Source organism: Dunckerocampus dactyliophorus, chromosome 14 (assembly GCF_027744805.1).
Source record: "Dunckerocampus dactyliophorus isolate RoL2022-P2 chromosome 14, RoL_Ddac_1.1, whole genome shotgun sequence".
In the NCBI taxonomy this organism is placed as follows: domain Eukaryota; kingdom Metazoa; phylum Chordata; class Actinopteri; order Syngnathiformes; family Syngnathidae; genus Dunckerocampus; species Dunckerocampus dactyliophorus.
The window spans coordinates 1875001-1893441 of record NC_072832.1 but is presented as its reverse complement, the minus strand read 5'-3'; the positions used below and the strand labels follow the sequence as shown (position 1 = coordinate 1893441).

The 18441-nt window shown below is 41.0% G+C and overlaps 3 protein-coding genes across 7 annotated transcripts in view; 1 reads left to right on the top strand and 2 right to left on the bottom strand.

Moving 5' to 3' along the window:
• Nucleotides 1–1798: 1798 nt before the first annotated feature.
• mzt1 (mitotic spindle organizing protein 1) lies at nucleotides 1799–3315 on the bottom strand. The gene is made up of 3 exons (XM_054798630.1): nucleotides 3040–3315; nucleotides 2784–2929; nucleotides 1799–2571 (listed from the first exon to the last, which is right to left on the bottom strand). The coding sequence occupies exons 1-3, from the start codon at nucleotides 3089–3091 to the stop codon at nucleotides 2548–2550; spliced, it is 222 nt and encodes a 73-aa protein (XP_054654605.1). The 5' UTR covers nucleotides 3092–3315; the 3' UTR covers nucleotides 1799–2547.
• A 79-nt stretch (nucleotides 3316–3394) lies between these two features.
• On the top strand, nucleotides 3395–10053 carry bora (bora aurora kinase A activator). The gene is made up of 12 exons (XM_054798592.1): nucleotides 3395–3504; nucleotides 3705–3845; nucleotides 3924–4030; nucleotides 4137–4182; nucleotides 5633–5711; nucleotides 5786–5830; nucleotides 5895–5951; nucleotides 6020–6291; nucleotides 6361–6523; nucleotides 7039–7583; nucleotides 7675–7815; nucleotides 9076–10053. The coding sequence occupies exons 2-12, from the start codon at nucleotides 3705–3707 to the stop codon at nucleotides 9094–9096; spliced, it is 1617 nt and encodes a 538-aa protein (XP_054654567.1). The 5' UTR covers nucleotides 3395–3504; the 3' UTR covers nucleotides 9097–10053.
• Nucleotides 6889–18441, bottom strand: part of dis3 (DIS3 exosome endoribonuclease and 3'-5' exoribonuclease) — a 16760-nt gene continuing 5207 nt past the window's right edge. The window contains exons 11-25 of one of the 5 annotated variants that reach the window (XR_008573641.1): nucleotides 17071–17172; nucleotides 16920–16984; nucleotides 16759–16843; nucleotides 15946–16073; nucleotides 14900–14986; nucleotides 14653–14809; nucleotides 14229–14443; nucleotides 13979–14147; nucleotides 12492–12650; nucleotides 11550–11672; nucleotides 10190–11466; nucleotides 9860–9979; nucleotides 7698–7802; nucleotides 7617–7630; nucleotides 6901–7541 (exon numbers count right to left, since the gene is read on the bottom strand). Coding sequence is in view for 1 of the 5 variants with exons in the window: in XM_054798590.1 (XP_054654565.1) it covers nucleotides 11398–11466; nucleotides 11550–11672; nucleotides 12492–12650; nucleotides 13979–14147; nucleotides 14229–14443; nucleotides 14653–14809; nucleotides 14900–14986; nucleotides 15946–16073; nucleotides 16759–16843; nucleotides 16920–16984; nucleotides 17071–17172 (1359 nt within the window). In the remaining 4 variants the exon portion in view is untranslated. Of the gene's footprint in view, nucleotides 7542–7616; nucleotides 11467–11549; nucleotides 11673–12491; nucleotides 12651–13978; nucleotides 14148–14228; nucleotides 14444–14652; nucleotides 14810–14899; nucleotides 14987–15945; nucleotides 16074–16758; nucleotides 16844–16919; nucleotides 16985–17070; nucleotides 17173–18441 lie in introns of those variants that run through there. The other 4 variants (XR_008573638.1, XR_008573640.1, XR_008573639.1 and 1 more) reach the window with 4 other exon arrangements.

Here is an 18441-nt window from a genome sequence, read left to right as displayed (position 1 = left end):
AGCACTCAGCTAACAGTTAACTCTAGGCTGACGCCACACACGTCACTTCCCAGGCCTCGCTTCTTAAAGGCGCACACAAGTCACAGATACTGCATTAAACATCATGTCGTGTCTTTTTGTTCATTTAGCCATTTTATGCTTGAAAATGGTTTATTTAGTCCAGGAATACCTACAATTTGCTTAAATATGCTTTTTTAAAATTAATAATAAACCATATTCAACCAAGAAACAGCAATTGTTTATTAATCAATTTTTTTTTTAAGCCGCATTCATATGCCCCAGGTTTCGTCAAAAAATTTACCCCCATAGACTGGTGCCGCCATTTAGAAAAGCACAGTGGTATCTCAGTTTTCCTAATTACATTTTTCCAAAAGGTCTGACAAAAACTGAAAACGTATGAAAACCGAGTTAATTTGTCCCTTAGGAAATAATGTCAATTCAATTGACCTGTTCCAGGCACCAAAAACACTAACAAAACATACACTTTATAGACAATAATTATAGTTTTACATGCAAAAAACACAGCAAAATAACTACAAATGACGAAAGGATGGAACTTATTGTTGATGAGGACTTGCCATATAGCCGGGTGAGATGGAATTCAATAGTGTTTCTCATCGTCTTTATCGAATTGCTGGCACGCACAACTTTCTTTGGCCCCGTGGTGGGTTATACGACGACGTATTAGGGCCACACTGGAAAAAAAATCTGAGATTTCAAGAATAAAGTCCTAAACGTCTGAGAATAAAGTCGTAAATTTATGACTTCTTGTCATAAATTTACGAGAAAAAACGTCGAACTATTACCTTTGCCCTTTGCCCAAGGCCAAAGGTCACATAAGTCCCCCCTTTTCACAGCTGTCTCAGGCCATGCCTGTTACCACGGAGTATTAAAATAATCTGAGATTGCGAGAATAAAGTCGTAAATTTACGAAAATAAAGCCGTAATTTTACGAGTAAAAACTTGTAATATTACGAGAATAAAGTCCTACATTTATGAGAAAAAACGTTATGTTGGGGGGGGGGGGGGGGGAGAGTGAGAAGGGCTAGCCATGCAAATTTAAATGCTCCACTGCTCTGTTTTGCCGCCACGTTATAAATGCGAACTTGCCTGAAGCAAGAGAAAAGTTTCCTTCCTTCCTGAAGTGCGATGCTCTATTTTCCCTCGGACACGTATGACACCTAATATTACCACTTTATTCTCGTAATATTGACTTTTTTCTTACAAATTTACAACTTTATTCTCATAAATTTACAACTTTATTCTCATAAATTTAGGACTTTATGGCCACACGATCAGGAGATTGGGAAGATCTGGATTTGAATCTCTGTTTGGGCATCTCTGAGTTTGCATGTTCGCCCTGTGCGTGCATGGGTTTTCTACGGGTACTCCGGTCTCCTCTCACATTCCAAAAAACATGCATTTTAGGTTAATTGGTGACTCTGAATTCTCCACAGGTATGAATTTGAGTGTGAATGGTCCCATAGAAGATGGGACGGGACCAATCTGTAAATGAATAAATGAAGGCATAAATATAAAAATGACATAAATAACATAATAAAAAATGACTCAAAAGTGTAAAAAAATAATAACTGAAAAATAGCTGAAAATGACTTCAAGTGGGTCGCAACTTAATAACCATTGGAAAATGTGGGTCCCAGGATGAGACCACTTGAGAACCCCTGATGTAGAACACTTTAACCACCTATAAATGTATCAGAAATAGTACAAGTCATTTTGGACTTGATAATTTTGTTAAAAAAAAAACAACAACAACAAAAAAAAACGTACAAACAAAAAAAAAAAAGAAAATAGTCATTTTATTTGTATATGTGAACAACAGTATTTTGGGACTTTGTTTTGTAGTTAAAGATACCAATTCAACAAATAAAAATAATCAAGATACTATAAAATTAATAGTTACTCTGATGGTGTCAATCTAAAGTGAGTACATTTTTGCCATTTGACCCACTAAAACCTCCAAATCTTATTTAATAGGTTTTTATAGTGCTGTTGAATGTTTTTCCTAAGAGCTACAACGTACACTTAATATGGAATAATAATCAAAACACTTCAATTGTATTACAATGTGATCTTATCATATTATGAGCAGTTACCACAGAATACTCTTTTTATGGCGCAGACTGTCTTGAACTGTTTTATTAAAGGATTAAATAGCTTTTTGCATTGGGAAGTTGAATGGCCAAACTACCGTAGAGTAATACACACTTTAGATTGGCAGGTCACAGCACCACCTAGTGGCTGCCGACTGCAATGTTTGAACTTCCACTTATCTTGTCTGATGATGTTCGCACCATGCACGTTGTTTAGGCAAAATAAAAACAAATGACACTTTAAAAAAAAGTAAAACAAAAATGTGCTATTACCGATGGCAGGTGTTTAATCTAAACGTATAGTGTCCCCCGTTTAAGGCAAGGATTGAGGTGAGGTGGATGTTTGCAATGTCCAGGGACAGGACAGAGAGAGGGCGGATACAACCCAAAGGTGCATTCCAGTTAAGAGAATCCCAAGTGAGTGGCCGTATTTTTAGTTTGTGCAGTTTTCAGGAGCCTGTAACACAGAATAAATACAATGTTTGAGCATCACTGTGGTACATCCAATTAATTCACGCCAATTGTGACACTGCGTTGCAAATATTACAGCTTGTGACTTCTTCAGCGGTTAAAAAACAACAACAACAGTAGCCGAAAAAACTGCACAAAACCTTCGAACGATGAATGTTGTTAGATACTGAATATCATTTGGCGCTCGTATTTGTTTACCTTGAGGGTCTCTGACGCTTTCCTCAGCTCCTTGATGACTGCCGACAGAGCCTCCGGGTTGATGCCCTGCTCACATAGTCTCACACAGATGGACAGAGACTCCATGTCCAAGCCGGTATTCAGCAGCCTGGAAATCTCCAGTAACACTAGTAAAGGATGCAAGGGGAATCTTAGAAATTAGTGTCACATTGCAGTGTTGCTAATAATAAAGCATGCAATCTAAGTGATGATTAATAGGAAACAAACACTACATTACCGTCCATAGTCTCCCTGACTGCGTTTAGATTAGCATTTGCTGCACTTGCCATGGTGCTGGTGCTCAATGGATCGTTAGCCAACTTGCTAGCGCGCGGCTAACAGACGGGTTCCAACAAGTATACGATCCTTCACAAGATGACTTCAACAAATTAATCCAATATTGAACATTTTGTAGTTACTCAATATACGCTATGAAGAGATTTGCCGTGTGAAAACAAACAAACACGCAGCTAACTATCTAGCTTGGAGATAGCCTACACGTCCATAACCAAACAGGAAGCGGAAGTGACGAAAGTGTACCGCCATTGGTTGGCATGAACTTCCGGAAGAATTTCTATTGGCTGGAGGCGTAGTGAGGGTGAAATTGAAATAAATTTCCACAGACGCCTTACTTGGGGCTCATTCTTTGCTCATCAGCTGCTGGTTTTCGCTTTGGCATCAAAAATACTTGATCACCTATGTTGTAAGTACCAAATACGGCATATATATTAACACATACATCGATTTTGGAAGTCAAAAGGCTTCTCTAACATAACGGCGAAGCCCATGTCGATAGTCAAAATGGCAAACAATTCACATTACAGCTATTAAAAATGGCTAAAGTCGTTGTATATTCATTTTTATTTTACATTTTGCTGACGATGTTGCATTGTGTGTTAAAAGATGGGTGACCACACCAAGATACATATCACTCCAGCAAGACCATCGGTACGAAACCCCTTTGAGAGTCCCAATGACTACCGCCACTTGCGGGAACCCTTGGTGCCGAGTCCATCTGCGTTCCAGTCCAAAACTTGTAAAGCTGTAAGTTGACACACACGTACATCACCACACATTTATGTTCTATGCTGTACTGTATTACATGCAATACTCTCATCATAGACTCCCCCCAAGTTTAACTGGTCTATTGAAGAAATGGCCAGTCTGCTCCCAGTGGACATAGACCAAGAAGAAATCCAGAGACAATCATTTTACCTCAGCCAGACAAGGTACGTAAAGTAATACGAACCATTTGGCCCCAAAAGTGGGTGTCATCTTGAAACCTTTAGTGCATTGGCAGGATAAGAATGTAATTGTTTCATCTAAATCTTTAAGGGCAGACTCCGACACAGAGGAAAAGCGCCAGACTGCTATAGAACAGGTACGTTATGATGCAAACCTGACACGCGTTCTAGTGCACCGAGTTTTTACTTCATAGTTATTGTTCTGGACAAAACAAATACTGCAAATCAGAAATGCTACAATCACATAAACGCTGCACGATCAAACAAAAATGCAAAAGAAAAAAAGCCGCAGATCCCCAAATCTCCAAATAACTGCATGAAAGAAACGAGTAGGCCTGGCACAATAACACATTTTGCTGGAGGATAGTTGTCCTCCAAATTATTGTTGATAATCAATAATATTATTGACATTTTTTGAGACCATTTTTTTCATTAATTATATGGCAAAATACCGAGAGTATGTTGTATCAAAAGCAATAAACTTTAATTTCTCAAGAATATTTAACATTGTAATTGGAATGTCAAGAGCTTTTAAATAAATTAAACAACATAATTTAAACAAACAAAAAAAGACCAGAAAAAAACTAAATGGAAAATAAAATGGACAAAAGTAGGTAGAAGTAGGTAGCCTGGCAAACTTCTGTTTTGTTCAGTGAACGTGCAGCGTCTATCTCATGCTGTTGTTTTCGGGGTTTTGTATGTATTCTTGCAGTTGTTTTAGATCTTGCAGTGTTTTTCAGGATTTTCCCATTGTGTGTGTGTGTAATTTATGGCGTTTGTGTGTTTTACTGGATCATTTCTGAGTTTAGAGTGTTTGGACGTTCAGCCATCATAAGTTCTGTAACTTTTTGTCCACATTTCTGAACCGATTCAAAGCTCTCCAGCGTCAAAACAGTCTTTGCGTTCAGGATGTTGAGTTTTCCATCTTCCATCGCAATTCCACATTCCCCTTGACAAATTTTCCATTGAAAATGTACAAGTTAACTGCGTTTCTCACATTTTGTCAACCGATTCGGAACGTTCAAATCATCCAGAACAGGCCGCACAGGGGTTTTCTCCGAACACTCCGGTCTCCTCCCACATTCCAAAAACATGCATGTTAGGTTAAATGGAGACTCTAAATCAGGGGTGTCAAACTCGTGCCATGGAGGGCCGAGACACTGCAGGTTTTCTTTCCAGCCAGTCACTAAAGCAGGTGATTTTAATGATCAACACCTTCAGTTTGAGGGAAGGCGCTCATCAATTAAATCACCTGCTGAAGAAACTGGTTGGAGAGAAAACCTGCAGCGTCTCGGCTCTCCAGAGCACGAGTTTGACACGTGTGCTCTAAATTGTCCATAGGTATGAATGTGAGTGTGACTAATTGTTTGTCTATATGTGCTCTGCGATTGGCTGGCGACCCGGTCCAGGGTGTACCCCGCCTCTTGCCCAAATTCAGCTGGGCTAGGCTCCAGCATCCCCCCACGACCCCAGTGAGGATTAGCGGCACAGAGAATGGATGGATCATCCAGGACACTCTTGCGCTTCAGCATTCGCATGCAATTTCTTCAGAATTGTAATGTGTTTTTTTTTCTGTATCCCATTCAGTTTTTTACCAAAGAAGCCATTGTGCCCTCCCCGTGGGCGGTGTCAGACACCCGGAAAGCCCTTCACGTGTATAAAAAAAGTAAGCTCCATATTATCTTAAGATTTTCTGCATGTTTTGTTTGCATCTTAACATTTTGTGTCGCTCCTCTTCAGGCTCTCTGTCTCCGGCAATCGCAGAGGAGCCAGAAAAACACTCAGGTCAGTACTTTTATTTTTAAGATCCCCCACCTTTCCCAATTAACATTTTCTCATCTTGTTGCAGTTTCCTGTCAGACAAGCCTCTCAATACCTGTGGCCTTTGATTTGGAGAGGCTTCTAGGTAAGCATGTGGTTGCTGCGTTACAGCAAAGGTGGTTCATCCGTCATCTCACCGTTTATGTCTCCCAGGGGAGTACTACCGTAATGAGGAAGTAGCATGCGATGCGGTCCAGGAAAGCCTCAGCTCCTCCTCTTTAAGACGCAAGCTCTTCCTGGATGGCCAAGGCGCTTCCAGTGGCTCCGATAACTCCGGTCCGCCAACCCCAGAGAGAGGTCTTTCCCCGGAAGGACGGCCGCCATTGAAGCAAGATGAGGACGCTGCACACAACTTTGAGGGAGCTACTTCACCCAACTTTTCCTCTCCTTTGTCTTGCGCTATGACAGCCCCCACTCCTTCTACGGTGAGTTAAAAATGTAGTTTTTTAAATTCATTATACTAATTGGATTCTACTTTTTGCACTGCTCTGCAGGGTCAGTTCTCCTCCAGTCCCATCCAGCAGGGTCGCTTCCGGGACTGCAGCCTCGGCAGCATCACAAGCCCTCTCTTCCCCGATAGGTCGTCCCCTGCTGGCATGGGCTCCCCTACCGTTTCGCCTATTCTTGCACATACAGCTTGCACACCCTCGGGCTCAGGTATGCTGTTGCAAAGAACTACATTCCCTTCAGAAATTGCATGCAGATGTTGTCGAGTTTGAATCTTTGTGTGGAAAAAGTTTAGTTTTTTTGGGTAGGGATGCACCGATCCACATTTTTTTCCACTTCCGATACCAGAATTTGGGTATCTGCCAATATGATACAGTTCCGCTACCAGAGCTCTGTTTGCTTTAATATTGCAACCATGCCAAAAGAATATCAGCAAATGCAGGAGAAGCTGGAGTATCCACACATGCAGTGTCACGCGCACACACACACACACAGCTTTGATTAAACACAGATTAAAATGTTTTCATTATTTAATTTTATTAGTGAAAATGCAACAAAATAAAGGCCTGCCACATTAACGCCTCATCTTGAATAGACGCCTGGTAGACGACATGACTGCACAAGTAATCCTCACATATGAGAATTCTTATGACAGTAGAATTGTATTTTGATGTCATTCTTCTATGATTCTAAGATTATTTTATTTATTTCTAAATCTTCCTCAGCCGAGTGGAAGCGAGTGTGCAGTTTAACTCCATGCAGCGTTCCCGTGGACATGGACACCCCCTCCTGCGCCACGAGTCCATATGTGGAGGGCTGCTCTCCCATTCGAGGCTGTTCTCCGCACCAGCCCCACTCTGACCCCCGGCAACAACGTGCCAAATCCAAGCCCAGGGCCAGCTTCCGTTGCTGGGCCTCCCCTCCCCTCATCTCGCCCATCCTCAACCCCAGGCTACCTGACAACAATGAGGTAGAGGACCTGACGCACTCTTCCTCATCTATTCTTTCCATCGATCTAGATCAATCCTCCCCTCTGAATCGGAACCATCGCTCTCATGAGAGGCTCAGCTTGGGGTTTATAGAGGCTGAGAAAACAGAGGAAATGACGATGGAGAGAAAACTTGAAGAGTATGAAGAGGCGGACAATGGCGTCCTCTCAGGACAGCTGACAAGTTCTCGAATGGGCAACGTCTCCGCCACAGAAAGCTCTCAGATGTTTGTGTCTCTTCTGGTGGACGGAAGTAGCATACGTTACGATTCCAGCATGCAGGTTTTTATTTTATTTATTTTTTTAATCAATTACCGTCGTCGTTTCTCCTGAAAGGGAAATGGTTGACATTTGATTTTGTTTTTGTGTGCAGGTGGACAGCGGATACAACACTACCTCAGCAGGCGCCAGCAGTCTGGTCTATGGCCTCGGCTCAGACTCTCACGGCAAGGAGTCCTTCAGCTCCAACCTCCCAGAAGATGCCTTCCACCTCAACAGGCCCTCAAAAATAAAGGTACTGTACTTGCCAGCCTGCACAGTTCTTTCTTGCACTTCAGCAGGCACATTTTTCAACTGATATTCAAGCCTTTTGGGCCTTTTCTATGTCACAGCAAGAAACCCCGATGTTTTGTTTTTTTTAAACTCCAACACAACCATTTTTAGTTATTTTCTGCACTCTAGTAGTCATAATTGTCCACTGATCTGTAAACTTTTCAGGGGTTCTGTCACTATGTCAGAGCAAGAACCCTTCCTAGATTTTGAATGCCATCATATCCAAAAGTGGCAGATCCAATTTAGTGCAGTTATTTCTTGCACTCTAATTGTCACATTTTTCGACTAAACCTTTAAGGTGTTAACTTTCAATGTTGGACCAAACCAATTTAGATTTGGAATGCCGGCTGACCCGAAATAGCCAAAGTAGCTGAGATCAAAGGTCACATTAGTGCACAGTTCTTTCTTGCACTCTAGCGCTCAGTTTTCAACTGATCTTTAAACGTTTCAGGAGTTACATCACCATGTCAGAGCAAGACGTCCATTGCTTGCAAATGCTATCCGACCTGAAACAGCCCATGTACCTAAAGTTCAAATTTTATGGTTACTTCGTGCACTCTAGTAGTCACAATCCTCAACCGATCTTTGAAGCAGCAACGAACGTCATAGATTTGCAATGCCATCAGACACAAGATGGCAAATGTGAACTGAAGTCCTAATTTATTGCTTAGTCCTTTCTTGCACTCTCGCACAATCTAGTCACAATTTTTAACTCCTCTTCAGGAAGTATTCCTCCAAGCCGGAGCAAACACCTCATAGATTTTGAATGTCATCAGATACAAGATGGCCAAAGTAAATTAAATCAAAGGTCAAACTTTGTGTAGTTCCTTCTTGCACTCTAGCAGTCATAGTTCTCAACTATTTTATAAACCTCGCTCCGTGTCATACCACGAAGTCTACTGGTTTTGAAAGCCATCTGATACAAGATGGCCGAAGCAGTTACTTCTTGCACTCTAACAGTCACAGGGGATATTTCCATGTCAGGGCAAGAGCCCATGGATTGTTAATGCCAAGTATCTGCAGTCAAGTGTCGATTTTAGCGCAATTGTTTCTTGCACTCATCATCATTTTCAATTTAATGGTAATTCCCTCTGGTCGGCCCAAAAACCATCATTTTGATTGCCAGCCGACTCAAAAATCCGAAGTAACTGAGATCTATGTTGCATTCATACATTTTAAAAAACAAGAATGTTGAGCTAAAATGGTGTTTCTCATGTTCCAGGCGTGGCATCCTCATCACTAAACTGTCCGACGCACGGGAAGGAACGCCACTACTTGCAGCTTTTTTAAATGAGTTGTCTCCACTGGTAGGAGTCTTTCATTGGGGCATTAAATACGCTTCCATTCGTGCTTATGTCTTCAGAGAGGTTAAAGTTCAATGTCCTTTTGCTGTACCCACTGTGTTGGTGATGGCACTTCAAGGGATAATCACTTTTTGGTCACCACTTTACAATAAGGTACACAAACATACAGTAGTCACTGAGGAACTAATGACGAAGGCACATCAATTTGGACTAGTTACTAAGGACCGAATGAGGAACTAATGAGTGGTGGTTAGGGTTAGGTAGGTTCGTTCCTCATTTACTAGTGTCATTTTATGTACCTTTTATTGTAAAGTGTTACCCACTTTATCTTTTCATGTGAGTGAGGCTCAGTGATGATGATCATCACACTTGTACTGTATGGTTTTTATAGAAAATTATGGATTTTTATATATTTAACTTTTTTTTTTCTTTGACTGTCAATCAGAACTGTGAAGATTCAGGTGGCTTGTACATTTTAAATGTGTTCCCCCATCACCCAAAATAAGACTTTTTAAAGAGTGCCATTAATGATTGTTGCTGGATCATTAAATGAACACAATTGTTTTTAGCTGCTTGAGAACATGCTTTTTCCTCACTCCGGTAATAGTTCGTGGAGTTTGGTTTCATGTCTCTGTACTTAGACACTTGAATATCCTCCATATTGTGGCTCATAGAGCCATTTCAACATACTGTATGTAGTACCTGTATATGATGTGAAGCAGTGGTCCACAACCTTTTTGGACCCACGGCCAGGCTCGTGTTCCCACAAATCTCCGCGGACCGGGGTGGTGGTGGGGGTCGTATAGCATTTATTGTGTAAAACTAAGACCGGAACAACATCAAATAAAAAGCACAAAGTAAATACACACCCACCATCCACCACTATAAGCTTGGAGTCTGTTTTTCAGAGAGAAGATTATAGCGCCGCTGCTTGACGTGTGTGCTAACAGGCAGTGTGCTAGCATGAATTAACTTAAGCTGTGCGCACAACAAATATGCACAGTAGCAGTCAATAACGTCATCAAACTTTACCTTTATGCATTCCCACAGACTATCAGCATTTGGAAGCAAATATGAAGTGAAAAAACCCCGATAGAAATACAGTATAGTTGACAATCTATGCAGAGTGGGAGAAGGCTAGCGCAAGTACGATGGTGCGTTCAAGGACTGTCAAACAAAGTGGGACACTCGCAAAAAACATGCAAAAACTTTTAACTATATTGTTTTTCTCAATAAAATAATGGGTCATATTTACAAAATTGATATGCATTTACTTAAAATTGTATTTAGTTATTTACAAAAGTATTGTGTGTGTGTGTGTGTGGTTTTTTTTGTTTTTTTTTATCATTGCGCCTGAAAGGTTTCCTTGGCCCATTTCATCCCCGCCCACGGACCGGTACTAGGCCCCGGCCTGGTGGTTGGGGACCCCTGATGTAAAGGATACACAAGGCTATAGTAGTCATTTTGCTTGGGTATCATAAAAAGTGATGAAGTAAAAATGCAATCGCATAGAGCATGGGTGGGCAAACTGCAGCCCGCCGGGCGTTTCCAAATTACTTTTTATTAAAACTTTAACATCAAAACTGTAGCAGTGCCTCTGTGGCACGTTTCAATGACTCGGGAAATAGTCATGCAATCTGTAGCTTGTACAAAAAAAAGCAACCCAACACGTCAACACACACAGTGTAACCCACCTACTGCACCATATGGGTATACCAAAACACCCATGCCAAAATGACACCCATATATTCCCACCGCAAGGCACGTTGGGTAGCTGTGGCACTCTCTCCCAACATGTGGCCGTGATTGGAGGTCGTCAGGGAAGTCAACGAGGAGAGGCGTTCACATACTCCTGAGAACCAATGTTTTATCATTCGACTACCCAGCATGCCCGGCGGGCACTTGTGACTAAAAGTTTAAGTCACATGTTATGTTTAGCGCTTAGTTGTTTATTACCCACGTAGTAGCAGTAGTTGATTTATGTGATACATTAACTTGCTATGGATGTGTTGTGTTATTTTGTTGCACCATGACTACGTATGTGCAGTATATAGACGGCTCCTTGGCCACCCCGGCATAGAACTTATCTATGCAGGGAACCTGTTAATTCCAATTAGTTTTATGGCAACCATAACGGCGGTGAATCACACAGATTATTTTACTATAAAATACTGATCTATAGATATCACGTCAGCTTTGTGAAATATAAATAGCCCAAAGATGAATCTGAGAATTCCTGATCAGCGGTCCAGTTTGGGCTTCTTGGCTTGTGGTCCAGCATCTTGGCCTGAAACGCTCACACCTGGAATCTTAAGGCAAATGTAAAATATGTTAGTTACGGAACACAAAAAGATGCTAGTAAAAAGTGACGTCCAAGCGAGCGGGTTCCTACCACTGGCTCGGTGAGAGCCATGCGTATCTTCTGGTGTTGAATATTGGAGTCATCCAGGCTGATGGTGACCTTCACCCGGTCAAATATACGGAAGGTGTGCTGCTCTACAGTCAGAGATGGACCCTACACATACAAATGAATCATCAGTTTAACCTCATATATGTTTACAGGTTACAGTCGTCCCGTTTATCCTGGTTAATCGGTTCCAGACCCGGCTGTGATAAGTGAATTTCCACAAAGTACGATTCCTTATTGATAAATCATATTTTCATAGTTACAGCATAGAAAACTTGTTTACGGCCTTCTCAATACGATTTTTACCATTATTAGAGGACTCTCGACATGAAAGAACACCCCTATAGTCACCTTTACACCCATATTACATGATAACTTGTATCTCAAATGTAATTTGGCATGGCATTAAAAAAATATCATCCATCCTCACTATGGTGTCACTTGACTGATACAGGACAGCCAGTCTGACATGCATGTGTAAAATGGACACCGCTGAACTACTGCTACCTTTGTTTCCACCACATTGTGCAACTGTTACGTGCTGGCTACGGGAGCTCTGCGGGGACACGAGAGACAGCTGTCACTTAAGTATAGCAAACTACCAAGCTAACTAATTAGCCTCCAATTTATTTATTCCCAACTTAAAGGGTTTGAAACTGAGTGAAACTGTACCACTTCCACATGGAATAGGAGGAGAACTTTTTTTCTCACTATGTCAAGTCTGTGGCTGACGATCATTTGGAGCTGCTGTTTGCAACTTTGCATCCACGGCTGTCTCCATGAGGTGCAAGTTAAGCTAACGTCTCATCAAAAGAGTCGAGTACTACATTTGACTTGTCTCAATCATGAAACAACGATTATTCATTCATTAACTTTTGAAAAACCGCCAAGTGGCGAGAGATGACCACCCAGTTCATCTTTCGTTACCTCCTCATCAAAAACGAGGCTTATGCCGCTCTTGTCTTTGCCGTCAAAGAAGACGGTTCCCTCCAGGCCGAACTTTGGGATGAGGACAATGATGGCGTTCTTCCTCACAAAGAGGACAAATCCCTCCTCGCTCAGAATGCCTCTGCTCTTGAAGAACAGCTGCCAAGACAGGAAATTGTATGAGACGCGTATTATCTGTAATTGCTGAGAAAGTGGAGCATCCTTGCCTAATGATACTTTATACGCGATGATGTCACACTATGCCAGGACTATTCAAAAGTTCACTTCAGTTCAAAACTTGGGAGCAACTGGCGTTTTTCCACGGGATCCCTAAAAATACCCGAACGCTCTTGCCACTAGCGGACCTACAGTATAACCAGCGTTTCTGCAGCGCAGCAAAGCACTACAGCCATGGAAAGAATCTTTGACTGGCATTTTGCAGTACGTCCTTAAAGACATCAGAAGGCTCATCATATATGGAGGAACTTTGACCACTGTTGTTGCAGCACATCCTAAAAAAAGCAACGGGCTCCTGTCATAAAACAGGGGTTCTCAAATGGTCTCAACCTGGGACCCACATTTAAGTTTTTATTTGTATTTATTTGTATTATTTTTTATACTTTTTAAGTCATTTTTAATTTATTTGTATTATTTTTATTTTTTTACACATCAGTCATTTTTTTTACACTAATTTAAGTCTATTTTTATTATTTTTTTACACTTATGTAAGTGTAAAAAAAGTCATTTTATTCTTTTATTTTAAGTAATTTTTTAGAATATTTATTCATGTCTTCATTTGTTTATTTCTATTTTGTATACTTTTATTTAAGTCAACCTTTATACACTTAAATTTCAGTTTTAATTTGTATTTATTTTTTTACACTTAAGCCATTTTTATTATCATTTATTTTCATATAAAGTCATTTTTATTTTATATTTATTTATCCCTTCCTTTACTTTTATTTAAGTGAAACCAAGCAAATGCATTTTTTTAAAATGTCCTGTCATCTTTCGAAACATGAACAGGCATTTTGCCAAGGAAAAGAGAAAAAACTGCATGCATGAATGAGGCAGAAAGTCAAATGAAATATCAAAAAGAGCACAACATCAGATCTTTTACTTATCACCATGCAACGTACACATACCAAGGAGAAAGATGACTAAAATATTGCTCAAGTTTCCTTTAAAATAAGTCAGACATTGTTGTATATTACATATTTGAATGTCACTGACTAGTATAAACATATTTCTTGTGTTTTAATTTCGGACTACTGTATATCTACCACCTGGTGAGGATAAACTGTGAAAACATGGCAGAGCCTTGCGTTGACATTATCTACAAAATAATAATAGTGAAGGGGGTTGAATAGCGTTATTGCACCCTGTTGACAGCCACTACGGGGCATATTTGCATGGCTTTTTCTCTCATATGTTGTAATGTACGACCTAGTATACCCAGTAAGTACACCATGGCCACTGATGCTTACCTGCGTATGGAAGGCCACAGATGCCCTCTGAGCATACTGGGACATTTTGTGCCTGTAGTTGAGGTTGTTGCAAAGGGCCGACTGCTTATGTTTGTCCGTCAAGTCCGGGTAGGTGCTGTCCGCTCCGATGGCCACAGCCAGCAGGCGGTGTACAATAATATCAGCATACCTGTGCAGGGGGAGGGAAATATGGAGATTTCAGACAGGAGAGGAACTTCCAAAATATCTTGTCCGGTGTCCGCTTTCCAACCTCCTGATGGGCGAGGTGAAGTGCGTGTAGATGGGTGAAGCCAGGCCGTAGTGGTGGAAGTCCCGGTCCATGCCCGAGCAGAAATAGACGGCCTGCATCATGCAGCGAGTGGCCAGGATGCGCAGGAGCGTGTTGAAGTACGGGAAGTCTTCCACTTTGGCTATTTCTAGGGAGTCGGCGAGCGCCTTGGCGGAATCTGTACGGATCTGCACAGCCTGTCGTCACAGGCACATTTTTTTTGGGTGCTTTTTTGAGTTTTTAAACCACATTCTCCTGCCAATTTTAGGTTCAGTTCAGTTTCTCGGGCTCCTGTCATTATTTTCCACATCTACATAACACTTTTGTTTTTTTTTCTTCTTCTTTTAAGGAAAACATAGTCCGCATTTCAGGTTCTACTTGCAACCAGTGCAGCGCTTTGCCTTACCTTGGACTTTGCGGCTTTAAGCAGGATGTCGTAGTTGGATGGCGGAGGTGCTGGATGTTTCCTCAGCAAGGCGCAGTCTGTGAACTCATCGTAGATCTTCTGGGCGACGGAAATGTTGGCCAGCAACATGAACTCTTCCACCATGGAGTTGGTCTCCCTGACAACCAAGAGACGCCATTATTTACATATGTGCAAAAAGGAAGAAGGTGATTCTACAGCATGCTCCTTTTTTTTTTTTTTTACCTACATAAGCTCTTTGGTCTGGAGCTCAATGGGGTCGTGGGTTTCACTGTCCATGTGGAAGCGGACCTCCAGGGAGGACAGCGTCAGCGCCCTGAAACAACAAAAACAGTCAGTTTGTCCCCTAATATCTGCGGTCAGTCGAGACTAGGCCTGTCACGATAAATCAATTAATCGAAAAAAAACCCAAAAAAACATGTCTGTCATTTTGCTGGCTTCGATAAATCGACGTGTGCGTGCATGTTTGTTTTCCTCTTTGTCCTCTCTTTGCCGCATAGGCTGGATGACAAGAGGGTTGACTGTTACTTTCACGTTGGCAGTTGGATATTCGGTTCCGCAGTAACAGCGATACTTCCCCCTCACTGTGCCCGGACTGCTTTCTATGGTGCGGGGAGCTCGCAAGAGAAGAGTGTGTGGCATATCCTCAGAAACACTAACCAGCCCCCTCCTGAACTAAACATGTCGAGGCGGCAACCGGAAACATCGGCTAAGTTGGCGAAAACACTTTGATACCCTTACTAGCCACTGCTGGATTAGCTTGGTTTAGTGGCGCATGCTAACGCAGCTGTGTGTGTGTGCGCCACAGTTGTGCTAATGTGACGCAGAGTTTAGTTTGGCCGCTAGCTTCGTGCAAGTTGTGTGTGAAATAGGGACATCAGCCACGGCTTCAAGAGGCACTCAATCGCTTTCTTACTTCGTCAAAACGCATTTTCATCACACTTCCGGCCTTCAAAATAAGAGCGCCGTACATCCTGTCTAATAGCGGTAATAAAATAAGGGTGTCATAAAAATAGCTTGGATTAATAAAGCTATTACAATTGCATCTGCAATTTTATTTCAAAGCTCTTGACAATACAATTACAATGTTAAATACACTTGAGAAATTAACATTTATTGTTTTGCCTTGATGTACTCGCATTGTCACGCCATATGATTAATGGGGGGAAAAAAATCTCAAAAAAATGTTGTCCATAATATCGATTGACAATCTGTAGGACAAATATATTCGTCCAGCAAAATTTGTTATCGTGACAGGCCTAGTCGAGACCTCACCCTTTCTCGATCCTCCCTCGTTTGAGGATTTTGGCGAGCTTGTTGAGGCCGCGCAGGCTCCTGGTGATGTCGTCGTTCTTGCTGGTGTCATCGATCCTCATCTGGGCCTCCGCGTAGGTTAGAGATGCCTGCGTTGAACCAGGAGATCACAAGAAATTTGACCCACTGGCTTTCTATAGGATTTACAGGCATGTTTGTTGCTATTTTATCCACATATTCTTCTGCATTTCTCTCAGTCAAGCTTCATTCATATCAGGGGTGTCCAAACTTTTTCCAGCCACATTCAACTTTTTTAATCCATAAGCATTGACATTTTTTTTCTTTCAGTGACTGAATCAGGCTTCCACAATTTTCTTGTTAAATTATCCATCCATCCATTTTCTATGCCACTTGTCCTCACAAGGGTCGTGGGGGTATGCTGGAACCTATCCCAGCTGACACTGGGTGAGAGGTGGGGTACACCCTGGACTGGTCGCCAGCCAGTCGGCGGGGGGCACATAAAGACGAGCAAGCTTTGACACTGCCATTCATACCTATGGACAATTTAATGTCTCCAATTAACCTAACATGCTTTTTTAAAATGTACAATGGTTAAATTCTAATTATAGTTATAATAATTGTTAAATTATATTTTTAGGCTGTGCAGCAGGCCAATAAAAAACAGCTGTGGGGCGCACTTCGGACACCCCTGATTTCTACCGTACAGGTTAAATAGAAAAAAAAGAAACGTCTAGGAGAAGTGAGTTGAAAAAGACATGATAAAAATGCACACCTCTAGAAAAAAATGTAAATTTTTTCTGCATATTGGCCTACCTTGGAGTTGATGGCGCTTTTTGTGAACCGCGTTTTTACGACTTCCGCCTCTTGGTTCATCTCCCAGATGCACGAGAAAGCCAGCCTTGCGAAATAAAACAATACAAGGAGAAATATGAGTGTGTCTATACAGTAGAGTATCACACTAGTGTGGTCCTCACCTCTCCACGTTGGAGCGTAGGGAACAAAGGTTGGAGCTCAGCAGCTCAGGAACCATATCAATCCTCTGTTGGATGCATGCATGATTATTTAGTCCTACATAAACGTTTTGCCTGCTGTCAAATATTCAGGGCAGTAAACACGGCGTGAGACCTTGCCACAGAGGTAAACGGTCGTGCCCCGGTTGGCGGCCTCCGTGTCCAGAGCGTTTCCGGGTCTGATAAAGTGACTGACATCAGCGATGTGGACTCCCACCTATGGAACACAACACAATTTGTATGCCATAAATGCGCCAGTTTACGCCTCTATTCAATCAATTAACCACCGAATACGCGGTTAAAGCATCCAGCGGCTTTATCTACCTCTGCATGCACTTCACTCGGCTGTCGGTGTGAACTTCTGAACTCCGTACTGTTGTTTACAATGAACCAATCAGCGCTGTTATTGCTGGCTGAGCAGATTGCGCCTCACCGCTATTACAACATTGGTTCTGTTGCTGCCGTGTTGTGCAATATGCTTGCTCATACGCCCCTGCCCTTTTTGCAATTTGGGTTAATAAACATCCTGGCTTTAATTATAGAATTTTATGGAAGCCCGTTTCAGTCACTGAAAGAAAAAAAATATCCCAATGGTGAGTCAGAATTATGAGATAAAAAGTCAAAATTGTGAGATAAAAAAATCTAAATTATGAGAAAGTCATAATTACGAAACAAAAACTCAAAATTATGAAGATAAAAAGTCAAAATTACAAGACAAAAAGTAAGAATGAGATAAAAAGTCAAAATTACAAGATAAAAAAATCCAAATTACAAGCCAAAAAGAATGAGATAAAAAGTCAAAATTATGAAATAAAAAACTCATAATTGAGATAAAGTCAAAATTACACGACAAATAGTAAGAATGAGATAAAATTCTGAGATGACTCTATCAGATTTATGAGATAAAAAGTAAGAATGAGATGAAAAGTCAAAATTATGAGATAAAAAGTCAAAATTATGAGAGTCATAATTCTGAGATATACACAAAATTATGAGATAAAGTTATAATTGTGAGAAAAAGTAGAAATTATGAGATAAAAAGTAATAATTACGAAACAAGGAATCCATAATGACATAAGAAATCAAAATTAAAATAAGTTATAATTATGAGATACGGCAAAATTCTGAGGTTTGATAAAAGTATGAGATGAAAATTCTAAATCACAAGATATTAAGTCTAAATTATGAGATAAAATGTTTGACTTATGAGATAAAAAGTCTAAATTATGAGATATAAACTGCATGTGCCGCCTTCTTCACTGGAGCCTTCATAGATAGATACAAACTGCGCGTGTGCCGAGACGCACAGTTTGTATCTCATAACTTTGACTTTTTATCTGATAATAATGTTTTTATCTTGTAATTATGATTTAGCTATCTCATAACTACTATTTTATCTTGTAATATGGACTTTTTATCTCACAATTATGACTTACCATTGGGATTTTTTTTTCTTTCAGTGGCGGAAATAGGCTTCCATAGCATT